This window comes from Cebus imitator, unplaced genomic scaffold, assembly GCF_001604975.1.
Source record: "Cebus imitator isolate Cc_AM_T3 unplaced genomic scaffold, Cebus_imitator-1.0 Scaffold734, whole genome shotgun sequence".
Classification (NCBI taxonomy): Eukaryota; Metazoa; Chordata; class Mammalia; order Primates; family Cebidae; genus Cebus; species Cebus imitator.
Window position 1 is genome coordinate 430,636 of NW_016108049.1, and position 15,584 is coordinate 446,219.

Here is a 15,584-nt window from a genome sequence, read left to right on the forward strand (position 1 = left end):
AAAAAAAAAAAAACCAAAAAACCTAATTAGTCTTGCTTTAAAAAGCCTCAGACATAAAACTGAAAGCCTCCCATAAAAGGGGAAAAAAAAGAAGATGCAATAAGTAGACTTGAACAGGGTCTGCTTATAAATATTCATTGGGAAAAATGGGATCACATCATTTATGCCAGTCCTCCGGGAACCCTCCCTGCTAATGAACTCTTGAAGCACATGTTAGTAATAATGGGCTTCCTTATTCTACAAGACAAAAACAGGATGCTGTGCCAACCTGGTGGCTCAAGTAACTAGCCTCAGCAGGCCGCCATGGAGTTTCCAGCTTCACATGAGTTCTGCCACTTGTAACTGGATTGATGGTTTTCATTGTGCTCTTGCTAGTGGTGGGGGGAGGTCAACATTCTTTATGTCACTGGTGTCTCTTTAGCCTTTCATCATCATGGACCACATTTGGGCCAGGGGCATCCATTCCTTCAAGCAGAGGCCATTCCCTGCCCCACCCACCCCCTCCAGGCCTTGTCAAAGCTTGTGGGTGCCCCTGCCTCAGGGGCTACCTTTCTGTTTCTAGGCATCCTTCCAACCACTCCTCCAGCTCACACTTTCCCTTCTCAGGGGCCAGCAGGAGGTCTTTGGAAGATAACTCAGCTCTATCTACCATGGAAATCTTGTTAAAAACTCAATTCCCCTCCCCTGCATTGCCTGGGGAAATTTTGAAAAAAAAAAAAAGAAAAAGAAAAAAAGAGGAGCTTGTATTCCCTGCCCTCTTTCCTGGCTACTGCGTATCTCTTTTTCCAGATGTAAGTATCTCTTGTGGAAGAAGGGTTTTATGATTGAATTCCGTGTCTATCCTGCCCCCGTCCTGCAACTCCCCCAGAGGCAAAGGAGTGCCATTTGTGAGAAGGGCTATGAGGCCTGCAGTGCGGACTGGGTCATCAGGACACTGTCATCTCTCCATCTCTAATACGTACTGAGATTTTGTAGTCACAACAGTAACCTCATTTAATGCTACATCACCCCTCTGAGGTGGGTGCTATTTCTAGACCCTGCTTATAGATGAGCCTACAGCATGACCAGAGTCTTACAGCTAATTGCATATTACCCAGGTGCTCTAACTTTACAGCTTGTACCTGATTTATTCCCCCATCTACTTTAGTGATATCATCATTGCCACTTTCATTTTCTGAAGACGAGAGATGGAAGTTTCCACTGAGATGTGGATGCAGGGAATCGTAGTCATATTTGGTTGGGGCCTTGGCTTTAAGACGGCCCTGCTGCATTGGGATGGAGCACCTTAATCCTCTCGGGGTCGTCATTCCCTGGGCCTAGCTGACCTCATTTGGCTTCATCTGCAACTGCTTTCAGTATTGAAAAACCTAAAGAGACCTCTGTGCCAAATTGCAATTGACAGCAGAGCTCTAGTCAATGGAAATATATTGCGATGCCCTCACACTATGGCTGGCTGGCTGGGGCCAAGTTTTAAGTCTCATTCAAAGTCGTCAAAGCCTTTAATGTATCATTTTAGGCCTAGCTGATACAAAACCAAATCAGACCTGATTGAAGATCTTCAATAATTAATCAGAATCCTTTAAGTCAATATGATCTTTTTCTTTTTGGGTACTTAAGCCTACTCTTGATGCAACTGACCAGTAGTGAATGAGTGAATGAGCAGTGTGTGAGCCGTGCGGCTTTGACATAAGCCTTGGCAACCTCTCCGTGGTCTCTGTTTCCTTAGTTCCCTGTAAACAGGGGATAAGGATGCCTGCATGTGGAGGGTTATTGTGAAATTTCAATGATCAAGTACGAGGAATACATAGCACTCAGTGTGGTGTATAGCAGATAACAAATATTAAATTATCTTCAAGAGAAAGGACTCAAGAGGACAAAACTCTGCAGTGGGAAGAACATGTCCTTTAGGGACAGACAAAATTAGATTTGATTTTTGCTTCTACTACCCCTGTGTTGCATGTCATCAATTTCTTCACAGATAAAAAGGGAAATACTCAGCTCACAGGGTTCTTACACATCTTAATAACAATGATTATAAAATCACTAATGTTCATTAAATCTTAATAGGTCGTAAATATTAACTCACTAAATCCTTTTCACTAACCTCATGTTAGATAACATGGGCAAAATATGGAGTAAGACGTTTGTTGTATAGCAAGTGCTCCCTAAATGTTAAACTTCTTCCACATTTCTTTTTCTCTGTGATTAACCATTGAGTCAGAGATAAGACAACTGATTTTCTGACATGAGTCCAGAATATGCCACCTCCTTTAAATGTCATGCATTAAAAAACTTAAAAGATGTGCAATGTAGGAAATGGCATTGTTTTTTCCAGAAAGGTAAGGAAGCATTACTCAGTGCTTTGAAATTCTCAGCTTCCTTGGCTTTGAGTGCATAACAGTGATTCAGCATGGATACATACCACTTCCTGAAACAAGAAATCTGACCGAATTTGATCCACAGCGCAGATATTGCCCATATCCATAGTGCTGATGAGTCCTGAGCTTGGATTACAGTTTATTGTTTAACCTTCTCCAACAAGCAAAGACAGAAAGAAGGTCTTGTAGGGATTGATAGGTTGACAGATAATTTCCATTTTTATGTGGGTACCCTTGGTCTCTAGAGGGCTAGATCTGGATATCAATGAAAAGGTTGAGTCCAAACTGTCTTCATCTTCCTTCCATGTGAGAGAAATCACACTAGTGAGCCCTTTAGGTATTACATTTCTTGGAGGATAAAAACAGAAAAGCTTACGGAATAACTTTGGCTGGCCTTAGAACCTGATACCTGAAACTTCATTTTCACTATCATCATCACCATCTGGGCATTGAGTTCAAATACAGGTTGAACTGATTTCATTGGTTTAGCTGGTATTAGATTTTAAAATGATATTTGTCCTCAGCAGACCCTGTTTTTTTTTTTTTTAATATTAACCTTTTATTTGTTTTTCTTCTGATTAGGGAAAAATTCTCAACAGAAAAGGATGCTGTCCTATTTGCACTGAAAGTAAGTTTATTCCTTTGAAAATATGCTATTAGTGTTTGTTTTGAATTTGATAGTGCAACAAGAATAATAGGGGTGTATGTTTCCCACACATTTTATTTTTGTAGGTATGTATAGGATGGGATCATCTTACCTCCCTACAGACATTTTAGTCAATTATAATCCTCACACAGAAGCACAACTGAGACAAACATAGATATTTCCATCAGAATTTGTTGCTGTGAGAAATTAAAAATATAAATGGTTTGATTAGATTTTTAAAAGGACCAGATAACTTAATGTGCATTTTAGCATTTGTAGCCATAGCGGCTAAGATCATGCTATCCAGTAAAACCAAACATTATACAAAGTCTAGGAGGGGCTTTCCTTCTCCCGTTATAAAACCAAACAGCAGCATGTCCTGCTCCTTCACCTCACCCCCACCTCATCACCATTTCACCTGGGTGCATCCAGTCTGGCTGTTGGCAGAGAGAAAACCAGAAGTCATTGGGTGGTTTTGCCAACTTATTGTACTCATGTGTCATATAACAGGATGTGAAATGCATTCTGAGAAATGCATACTCAGGCAATTTTGTTGTGTGAATATCATAGTGTATATTTGCACAAACCTAGATGGTGTAACCTACTACACATCTAGTCTATATGGTATAGCCTGTGGCTCCTAGGCTAAAAACTTGGATACCATGTTGCTGTTCTGAATACTGTAGGCAATTGTAACACATGGTAAGTATTTGTGTATCTAAATAGAAAAGGTATAGTAAAAATGCAGTATTATATTCTTATGGGACCACAGTCCTATATATGGTCTATTATTGACCAAAATGTTGTTATGTGACTCATGACTATTTTTAACTAAATTCTTGAAAGTTCCTTCTAAGCATGGCCTATTTTGGAAGTCATCTGCTACTGTACTACTTATCACACAGACAGAGCATAGCAATAGCTTCATATCATCCCCACATGTAGTCACATGCTTAGATCTATTAGCAAATTGCCATCTTAGTCCTCTTGAAAGTCATATGGTTTTGAGATAGCTTCCTGGAGTGTCTCACTGATAGAGGGGAATTAGTAATGTCAAATTAATTCCCATGTATGATAAGTAGGATTAACAAAGTCATAAAATCTATCAGTGTATTTTATAAGCCAGTTACGTTTAGAGAAGTGAGCTGGAAGACAGTTGAAAGCAGCTTTCACATGGGAACAAGTTTGTTTTTTGCACTTCTCTAAAACAGGGTTATTTTACTAGAATTACTAAACTCTTATTTTTTAATTGATTAGTGACTTTAGATAATATATATGCAGGGTTATTATATATGTGTGTGTATTTATATAAAACTATTAAATATAATATTTATCTATATATTACTATTTTTAGAAGCAGAGAGCTATTAAACAATTACATATTGGATAAAAAGGCGGGTTGAATTAATGAAAAATAAATTACAGAAGTAATAAAAAAGGTTTACTTTAAAGATAATGAAGTACATAAAATAACTCAAAGGAGGCCAATGAAGTATGGCTTAATAGAATCCAGGAATAATGTGGGAAGACAGGTCAACTATGATGAACACACCAGTTGATTTAAAAACATTTGTGAAATCTAATACATTTAATCATCCTCCCAGAGACCCTGAAGAAACTTTATTTAGGGATAGTTCAGAGGCTGCCTTCCACTTAATTCCTTTCTGGATAAGCAGGATCGAGTCTACATTGATGAAGTTTTCCTTTGTATCCGTGTCAATGGAGATGTTTGCGTTTCCCTATAAAGTGTCTCCCAGTTGAAGCAGAGACAGACCTCATAGGAATGCCTCATATTTTCTAGTTAACTCTTTTGATTTGCATGAGCACAGACCTGTTACATCTGCCAATTGCATTGTTGTCAGGTGGGATCACTGCTTAGCAGCTTCATACAAACCTATGACCAGCCAGACGCAGTGACTCATGCCTGTAATCCCAGCACTTTGGGAGGCCAAGGAGGGTGGAACACTTGAGGGCAGGAGTTTGAGACCAGCCTGACCTAAATCTTGAATTATCTGACTTTATGTTGCAAGGATCAAATAAGTGATTATTGAGATAATTGAGAGGAAACCTACATTATATTATTATCTGATTCATTACGAGCTGGCCTTTCCATATCTAGAAAACTGGTGACGTCATAAAGAAAAAGAAAATAATAAAAATAGAAGGATAGGTATGATAAAATAGAAGGAAGCGTTTAACTGGTTATATTAAGTACCATATTGTGTTCACCATGTGAATAAGCTCATGCCTTCTATCACTGAGAGAGGCAGTTGGCAAGAGAGAAAGCCACCCAGCTGGAGGGGCACCAGGAGGACAGTGACTCTGCACCTGCATGGAGCAGGTCAGTCAGCGCTGGAGGAGCCCAGGCATGTGGTTCTCTGTCCAAATCTCAATTATGTCATCAGATAGCTATTTCTCAATTTCCTTCGGTGTTCTTTCCATCTGTTTACTCTCTCCTGCTCTCCAGCAGTTCTTCCATCACTGCTGTAAAATGCATTCTATTTGGCGAGGCTTATTTGTTCAGATTGAGTTAAGAGATGGGATGACTTCCAATTTTTAAGCAATGCCCAGTTTTTCATAACACATTCAGGTAGATTTATTCTGATGTCCTTTAGCTGTGGCTTTGAGACCTCCTACTTTGAAATTTCTTTGTCATTATATCCAGGAGTCAGAGCAAACCTTTGGGCACGTGTTTTCCTCCTTTGTAAATTATGAAAGCTCTCTTGATATATGGCTTTCTAGAGCAGAGAAACCAAGGCTGAAACTATAAAAAAGGCTAGTGTTTTCTAAAGCCAGAGAAACAACTAATTTATATCTTATTAAAACACATACACTCCCCCTCTTTCTCTGGCTGGCAGAGTTTTCAACCTCAGTCTTACTGAGTTTGGCCAGATCATTCTCTGCTGTGGGACTGTCCTGTGCATCGCAGGATCTTTAGCAGCATCCCTGGCCTCTAACTACTAAATGCCAGTAGCATCCCCTGCAAGGTTGTGACGACCAAAAATATATCCAGACATTGCCAAATGTCCCCTGGGGAGCAAAATTACCCTGAATTGGGTGCCACAGGCATTCCAAATAGGGAAAACAGTATGGGTGAATGCAGACATGAGCACCTGTGGTACTAGTAGCAATAACACCCTCAACATCTGTGGACGTGTTTTCAACTATTTAGTCTATATGTTTGTAAGCTACTTCCAGCCCTTTTCTGAAAGGAGGCAAGAATAAATCCATACACACATACATGCATACGTAAATTAAATGGATTGATTACAGAGCTTCAAATACTCTCCAATTTATTTTGGTTACCTGTGGTAGTTAAATGAATGTTGCATTATTTTCAGCAGTAGTGGCTTCGCATTGTCTGTTTCTAAAATCCCACAGAATTTCTCCCTTGCTGCCTGGATTAGTCTTAATCTTGGTAGTGTCTGGGGGCTGTCTCAGACCTCCAAAAGAGTAATGAAAAGGAAACTCAAAGTACATGTATAGAATATTCTTATGGACCACTCCTTGCAACAGTCAACAGTAATGGTGATTTACAGTTCTGTAGGTAGGAGACAATAGATGAAGTACAACGCTGTTGTCCTCTCCACAGTAGGAACTTTTATTTTGTAGGATTGGCCTGAAGGAGCAATAATTCTCTCAAAATAGGAGAACAAAAGTCCTCTTAAAATCATAGGTGAAGGAAGTACGAAAAGCAATGCTGTCTTTTAATAATGTGAAACTGTCTCTCTTTCTCCCTTTCCAACTGAAAATAATTAGATTTGATTTTGATGATTTACTTAAAATAAAATATTTGAAGTGGGCTACACAAACTTTATAAAGTTTTCTTGCAAATGCTCTTTCTTGCCAAAGTGTGAGGCTCTACCCTAAAGCCAGTCTGGCCTTGCCTCAGCTGGGCTCACATGAGCACGGGGTGGGTGCCGGGGAAGCCACTTGCCTGTTGTGTGTGTAGCATTTGGTTTATGTGAAGTGTTGTTTTACTGTGGGTTGGCAAATAGTAGGTGGAATCTTGACCTAACCACCCAACAGAGACCTGAATCAGATAAATTCTTTGCTGGCAGGGTATCTGTTTTCTGACATGGAAATAATACATAGTGTCAAAGTTGTCACTAATAAGAAAGGTGAGTGTGAGGTGTGTGTAGAGAGAGAGGGAGAGGGGGATGGAGGGAGGGGCAGAGAGAGAGACTAAGATTGACAGATTGAGTATATGAGAAAATTAAATCTCTCAGCCTTCTACAAAAGCAGAGACAACTAAAGGCAGCCCAGACATACATGCCCAGCCCCTGGTGTCACAGGCTCATTAAGCTGTACCTGTAGCTGCATCAGACTTAACCATCAGAATCCCAGCCTGAAACACAAGCTCACGATTACATAACACTGAGGCCGATTGAATATGCTGAGCACAGATGTGCATTTAATTGAAATAACCTCAACTACATGTCCCACAAGTAACAGGAAATATCAGATGTCAGCTGCTCAGGGTGGGAGGAGGCTCACAGTTGCCAGGTGACTTTTTAACCTCCCCTGGGGTTAGTTTCCAGCTGTGTGCAGGCTGCATTGATGTGTCTGCTCCCCTAGCGGCCCTGCCTGCTGCCTGCACCCACCACAGACACTAGTTTTGACATATCTGTAAGCCCTCTGGGATGCGTACAGGTATCTCCAATTAAACAGAGTGGCTGTAGAAGGAGTAGAATATAACAATTTCATTTATTTCCCTGGGGGGGAAAAAAAAAACCCGTAATGAAACAGTAACCTAGGGGCCCATTTTATGAGAAATCTCTATTGACAGAGGTTCTGCAAATTAATGATTCTGTGTTTGAACAAAGTTTCTGGCCTCCAGGGCTGTAAGCAACTCCAGGTCCCTTAATACCAGGAGTCTGTCCTTAACTCAGGAAAGCAAGGAAATTTGAAACCAGAGCTCAGGATGCTTGTAGAATAAGAATTTGTGGTGTTGACTTTAGCCCTGCCAAGGAGGTGTTAAGCTAAGTGACCACTGTAGTTTCTGCTCCAGCATCTGGAGTCGGGCTTGACGCTGCTCCTTAGGCCCAAACAGCAGACAGGAGTGGCAAATAAAACCCACTGTACCACACATGGTGGCTGGGAGATCCCACACTTGTATAAGTGGCACTGGAAAGAGCATGAGGAAATCAGTTTGTTTTCTGTTTTATATGCTGTTCTGCTCTAAGGGATACTGTTATTTTAATTTTTCTTGCTGTAAATTAGTACAGAGTTGAAGGAGACTGAAATTATTAGGAATCACCTTTCTCCGTCACCTATTGTCAGTTCCACAGGGTGTGAATAATCAGTAAGTCCTTGATAAGTATTTGATGAATTAACAGTCACCACCATCATCATCTTTAGGTAACAATAACAGCGATAGTAACAGTAGTATCACCACCAGCAGCAGCAGCAGCTAATAATTATTTGGCATCTGCTGTCTCTAAACACCATCTTGGGTGATCTCATTTGATTTCATTTGATTATCACAGCCATCTTATGGTCAAACAGTGCTATTAGCTCCATCTTACAGTTGAGGGAACTGAGGCTTCGAGGTTAAGAAGGATGCTCAAAGTAGTTGTGGAGCCTGAATTCCAACCGGGCAGTTGGCCTGAGAGCTTGGCCCAGAAGAATTACTTCCCTTAGCTTCCTTGTCATTTTGTACAGTTTGATAACCAGTTGAAGTTAAGAAGGGGAAGACAAGGTCTGGAGGGCTTTACAACCTGTAAGAATTGGAGATTGGAGAAGGACCTTAAGAGAATTTCCAATGAACAGTGTTGTCCCTCCAACCACACTTTGGTGGAAATGGAGACTCAAGCCCCCAGGCTTTCTTCTACCGTGGCACCTCCATCTTTCTGCTCCAGTACAGAGAAGTGGTGGTTGATATGCTCGGAAGTCACTGACGAATCAAACTGGCTTGGTTTTCCATTTCTTTGTTTGTTTTCCATGTCTACTCCTTTTTCCAGTTTTTTTTTTTTTTCTCTTGGTAAACTCAAGTTACTGGGGTCAAGTGAAGATCTCCCCAAAGTTTCTTTTTAAGTACATATAGTTTTAAACTTGAAATAACTCCGTATATAATTTCTACTAGGAATGAGTAAGAGCAGAGTTGCTCTGCCTCTGGAGCTCATCACCATTTTAGCCTCAGAAAATTTAACAAGTGAAGGGATCTTGATATGAAGTCAGACCTCTCACTTCACAGGTGAGGAAGCTGAGACTCACAGCAGTGCTAATTGAAAGAGCTGGGATGAGGACTTGCATATTTAAAAAAATTTCCTAACACAATATTCATTCTGCAGGTCTCCCTAGATTTTTGGTTAGAAAAGTTATTTTTAATATAGATGTAGCATTATGACATAATTCAATTAAAAGCTAGTTTCTTGCTTAATTTTGAAAGAATGCATTTTATGTATAAAAAGATATGTGAATTCATTATTAGACATCTGGTACAGTTTAGTCAAGGCTGCCATGTTGAATCTCGGGAAAGTTGCAGGTATCCAGTTTTGACTAAGGGTAGGTGTGACAGAAACTCCTTGGTAATGACGCACCTAAAATACAGCTAAATGACAAAACAAATGAACAATAGAAACTCCAAACTGTGAAACTCAAAAAATACACCTGATGGATAGTACTGTATAATGAATTATACATTACTGTATGCAGAGCTGAGGCAGATTTATTCCTCTCTGGAGGTCACATCTATGAGCAAAATAAAAGCAACAAAAATTGCTACTTCTGCTGCCTCTGCAATTGCACCTATAACTACCAGCGACTTATTGAACATTAGTCCATATCAGTCAAGTATTGTGATAAATGCTCTCTATGCCTTTTGCCATTTAATCCTTACCACATTCCTATGAATTAGAAGCCCTTGTTAGTTTGAGGGTGAGAGAAATTAAATAGTTTGAAGTCAGCTAATACACTGGCTGACGAGACTCCAAAGCCCAAACTTTTATGCACTATTCTCTGTTCTATATTGATTACATTTTTATTCATTTTGGAGGTTCACTTGCAAATAGATATGAATTTTGTCAATTTCTTTCTTTTACATGACTAGCGGTGTCTACTTACCAGCGGTTGTATCTACTCACCTTTTAAAAATGTACCTACATTTATGAGGTCACTTTAACTTCTTCAGTCTCTTGGGTTACAAAACTTCAGTTGTAACCTTTGCTGGGAGTATGGAGAGATGACTCATTAGCTGTGCTATGTATGGCCCTTTGATGTGAAATTCATATTCATGAGTGCTATCCTTCTTTCTCCTTATCACAGTTCCTTTCCATGTTAGTACTCTTTGCCCTCACTCATTGCTCCACCCTTCTTCTCTCACTTCCTGTCTCCTTCTTTAGTGCAAGTATCATTGTTTTACTTTTTGCTTTTTCATCTTGTAAACCCACCATCGTGCCCCTTCTGTAGTTACTTTCTCATTCTGGATTCGGATTTGTTTAAGCTTCAAGGTCCTTAACATATTACTTCTTAACAAGATGCTTATATGGTAGATCTCAGCTTCTCAGCTTCTTGGAGAGCACATTCTTCTTTTAAAGTATTGCATTTGATTTTTGTTAATAGTTTCTACCTTTGATTCTCTCAATTATTTGATCTGGGACTTGGATGGAGGGGCTAATGGCTGTTTCCCATCCCTATTGTTGACTGAATTCTGGCACCCCCATATCCCAGCTGCACAAGTTTTGAGCCTTGATGTTATTTCTCATACTTTTGGCATTTCTCCCCCATGTTGCTAATCAATCATCAGGTCTGCATGATTGTCTCTTTGTGATGTTTTTCAAATAAATAATTTCCTTGCCATTCCCATGGCAGCTGGACCCTCATCCTGTTGCCTGCACATAACCTCTGTCTTTCTTCTCCTTCACCCCTTTTTGCACACCCTTGTCAGAACCCAAATGGCTTTCTTGGAAACCTATGCCAACTTCCTTCACTGGTCTCTCACGGTTTCCCAGAGTTTGTTTTATAAAACACTAGTGCTGAGGGATAGTAATGAGTAATATTTTCAAAACAAGGTTCTGTGATTAAATAAACTCAGGAAATGCTGGGTCAAGTAAACTTGAATGTGTTTCCTTACTGCGGAATTCTCAGAGCCCTTAATATGCTGGTGTGCGTGCTGAAGGAGGCTGATGGAGTATAGAGCACCTCCGAAACTAATTTGAGCGGCAGAGCTTTTTTAAATTTTATTTTAATTTCTACTTATTTTGGCAGAGCAACAGGCAGTATTGATGTTTCATAGGAAACATATCAAGAAATGTTGGTTCTTTGGAACACATTAAACTCCTTAGGCTGGCAATAAATCTCAGGCCAATTTATTTAGGCAACTTGGGTTTCTTGCATCTCCCGAAGCAGCTGCACCCTCTGGTCCAATTGGCCTCCTGCATTTCATGTTTAAGCTGCTGTCTTATCTATGTCCTTGACTTCATTAACATTCTTACAAATATGTGTCTACACATTTGGCCTAGAAGGCTTCATTCTAGCCTTAAATCTATATTTTATGTGTTTTATAGACTACCTCAATTTACATTGTCTTTTCAACAAATCTATACATTCTAAGTTTGTTACCGTCTTATTCAACCCTATTTTAGCCAGCAGTAGATAACTATTTGCTAGATTTGCATAACATTTATAATAAGGAAATGAATAATGACTACTCTGAGCATCTCTTATGTTCTTGGCACCTTTGCAATGCTATCTCTATCTTTGTAATCACCCTGCAAGGTAATTGCTCTTAGACTCATAATATAGGTGAACAAATTGACGTTATGTAGGTAGTTTGTGCATGATTTTATAAGCTTTAAGTGGCAAAATTAGTATTCAAACACAAGACTCTTTAAGGCAGTTATATGCTTAATGTCTGCAAAGTTCCAAGGGGGCTTTAAAGCTGGAAGCCAGATTAACATGGAGATGTGAAACCCAACTCTTTAGCTCAGATATGAAGCTCTCTCAATTGATAAATAAAAACTTTTGTTTTAAATAGAGAAGAAATTTTAAGGTCAGATCTTGGATAGTGAGAGTGGCAAAAATGAATCTTCTGTATGAACTACGTATTAACATGACATTCTGGAAGGTGCTCTGGAGAACATGAATAAAAAGCTGATACAGACCCTGAGCTCAGAAACATTTAATGTAGTTGGGGAAATGAAATAGAAACACATTATATAAGAGAATCATATACTGTCATTTATAATTAACTTCTAGTTAGGCGTTCTTAATCTGAACCTCCCAGACTCCTAGGACAGTACTGATCAGTCTTTTGACAGGGTAACTATGAACCTCTACGTTTGAGACGATATGAGTGTCTACACAGTTCTTCAGATTCTCAAAGAGCTCTGTGACCTCAGCTAGTTAACAAGTTTCCAAGATGCTGTGGGAAAAGAAATGGTGTTGAAGTCACAGTGGCTTGAGTTGGATTCCACTTTTACAACTATTGGCCAAGTCACCATGGGCAACAAGGCAACTGCTTCAAACTCATTGCTAAAAAATTAGGGTATGAATATACAATGTGTACAGACATAGCGAGGATGGAAGGGGATAGTAAGGATGAAAGGGAATACTGAAAATACGGAAAGCATCTGGCATGGTACTTGGCAGACACTAGTTATTTTATACTAGCCATGTTGGCTGTTGCTAAGTGTACTAGTTACCCATGGCTGCAGATGACAAATTACCACTCACTTACTGGCTTAATACAGCACAAATATATTGTCTTACAGTTCTGGAGGTCAGAAGTCTGAAAAGGGTCTCAGTTGGCTAAAATCAAGGTGTGAGCAGGGCTGTGTTCCTTCTGAATGCCTTAGGGGAGAGAATTCTTTTTCTTTGCCCCTTTTCCAGCTTCTGAAAGTTGCCCACATTCCTTGGCTCCTGACCACTTCCTCCTGCTTCAAACTTGTAAACAGTAGGTTGAGTCCCTTTCACACTATAAGGCCCATGCATCTGCCTTCCTCTTTCTCTAAGGGCCCTTGTGAATACATTCACCCCTTTCAGAAGCTCCCTTCTTGGGTCAGCTGATTAGCAACCTTAATTCTATTTGCAAATTTAATTCCTTCTTGCCATGTAAATAAGTTACAGATTCTGGGCGTTAGGACATGGACATGTTTGGGGGCAATTATTCTGGCTATCACTCTTGGTCACATTAGGCATTAGAGGTAAGTATTTTTCTCATGTCGTTCTGATTCTCATTTAGCTTTTTGATTTTGACAGTAATTTTTGGTGGGGTAGCTTATCTCTATTCAAATGGAGAGATTGGGCTTCCATAGAGTTAAATTTCTCAGCTAGCTTTCTTGGTATCAGACATAGTTCTCCCATAATGTTCCTGACTTTACACAATTTTTTCCTAATAGTCTCTTTGTTCGGAGAACATTCATTCATTATTCAGTTAATTGAGTAGGCACAACTCTTTTGGTTACCAGCTGTATGTGTCATTCCACTTAATTATTTTAGTAAGTTCAGTGTGAGCAATGTTTTTTCACCAAAATGTGTTCTCAAATTAATTAACTCATTCATTCAACAAATATTTATTGATACATGATATACATGATATGTTTTATACCATAATACTTTTGGAGTAATTAAAAAATGAATCCGTGTATTACATATATACCATTATGTGTTGCTTAATGGTAGGAATATATTATGAAAAGTGCATCATTAGGTGGATTTTGCCATTGAACATCACAGAGTGCACTTACACATACCTAGGCTAAATAGCACACACTATTGCTCCTAGGCTACAAACCTGTACAGTACAAACACTGTAAGCAATGATAACACAATGGCAAGTATTTTTGTATCTAAATACATCCAAACATAGAAAAGCTACAGTAAAAATACAGTATAATAATATTACGGGACCACTGTCACTCATGTGGTTTGTTGTTGATGGAAACGTCATTATGAGGTGCATGACTATCCTTAGACCCTCCTGTATACACGGCAGTGTGCCAGGCACTGAGGAGTACACATAAAACTTACACATAAGGAGTTTAAGGTCTGGCTTAGGAGTTAAGAATACGTAAAAACTATAAGCTAAGGAAGAAAATGATTTATAAGCAGGCTGTGAGTTTGGTACACCATATTTTTGACCCCTAAAAGGAAAAACATAGTGTGACTACAAGATAGAGTATTTGAGATTAAGACTGTCCCAGAACATCTGGGCTATGTGGTCAATTTTGCTTTTGGAATTTAGAGGAAATAGACGACTTTGGCTGAGGCACCAGGGGCGTTGCTGTGGGAAGCTGGCATTGGGCCGAGAGCTGAAGGATATGTGTGCTGTGAATTGTGGGGGACTGCTGGGCAGGCACTGGCCACTGCAGGGCCCAGGTGAGGGGGGCAGCACTGGACTCCATGGCAGAGGCCTGGACGGTAGCCCTGGCTGTGGGTTTGGATGTGTTTTCAATGAGATCTTGTAGTTAGGAACTGTTTCCTTTGTTTGCTCTTTTGTTTCAAGTTGGTGAGCTCGTGGAATTATGGAAACTATCTGAAAGCAAATTCATAACAGTTAACAATGTACCTACACAATATTTCTTCAAATGAGTTTTTTAATGTACAGATCGATTACTATTTCTGGTGGATTATAGGTTGGTAGAAAGTGACCTACTCCTCTCTTTTCCACCCCCATTCCCATATGTGTTAGATTGTTTCCCATTTAAGAGGCCAAGAATGTTAAATTTTATAGGCACCCAGGTCCCATTTGGTGGATCATGTGTTGACCCTTATGTCTCTTGTGGGCCAACAGCTGTCAGTGACATTCTGTGCAAGGCAAGGGGCTCCTGAAAGCAGACGTCCGGGTCCTTCTGGGTCACACCACAGCCTCTTTTTGCCAGAGGCCTCTATCACTGTTCAGGCAGAGCCTAGACGGCCTTTCTTGTTTCTTCACCCAAGCTTGGCATCATCACGACATTTACTTTTCTGGGGTTCACTGGATTCCCTGCATGACACAGGGACCCCAGAGTCCTATGGGGCCTGTTTCCCTGAAGTTTGAGCTGAAAAGGTTTAGGCTTCCTTAAGGTTAGAGCATTATTTTTGGAAATGCAGCGATCCATGTAGTAGCAAAGTATGATGAGTTGGAGAGACTGCTCTTTTTGCCAAAGTAATGGACTGAGGATAGAAGTTCCATTCTATGCTTTCAAAGTGAAAAACATTTTAAAGACTGGAGAATCTTATGACATGTAAAGTAAAAAATAGAAAATCAAATTTCATGTACAAGATTATCTTAACTATGTTCAAATAAATACATGCACAAAATTATAAACTGGCTGTTTCTTGGTGGCAGAAGCATGAATGATGCTTTTTCCCCCCTTCCTTATGTTTTTATGTTTTTGTTTTGTTGTGTTTGGGGGGAGTAGGGTTAGAGTTTGCTCAATTTCTTATTTTTTTTATAACGTGATTGTATAATTTTCCCTTAATTTTCTTTGACAGATGTTTTGAAAATAGACACTGCTCTCAGAAGAAAGGCATTTCATTAGAATAAATATGTCCACGGCATAAATAAATGTACCGATGTGGTTAGGAGAACAGTATCGTGCTATAATTTCAGAGGCAGTGTGACTCTCTTATTTCTT

The 15,584-nt window shown here is 39.6% G+C and overlaps 1 protein-coding gene across 1 annotated transcript in view; it reads left to right on the forward strand.

Moving 5' to 3' along the window:
- Positions 1 to 15,584, forward strand: part of BMPER (BMP binding endothelial regulator) — a 235,546-nt gene that overhangs the window by 140,847 nt on the left and 79,115 nt on the right. Inside the window, exons 11-12 of the mRNA XM_017519293.2 lie at positions 790 to 922; positions 2,961 to 3,006. Coding sequence (XP_017374782.1) covers positions 790 to 922; positions 2,961 to 3,006 — 179 coding nt within the window. The remainder of the gene's footprint in view (positions 1 to 789; positions 923 to 2,960; positions 3,007 to 15,584) is intronic.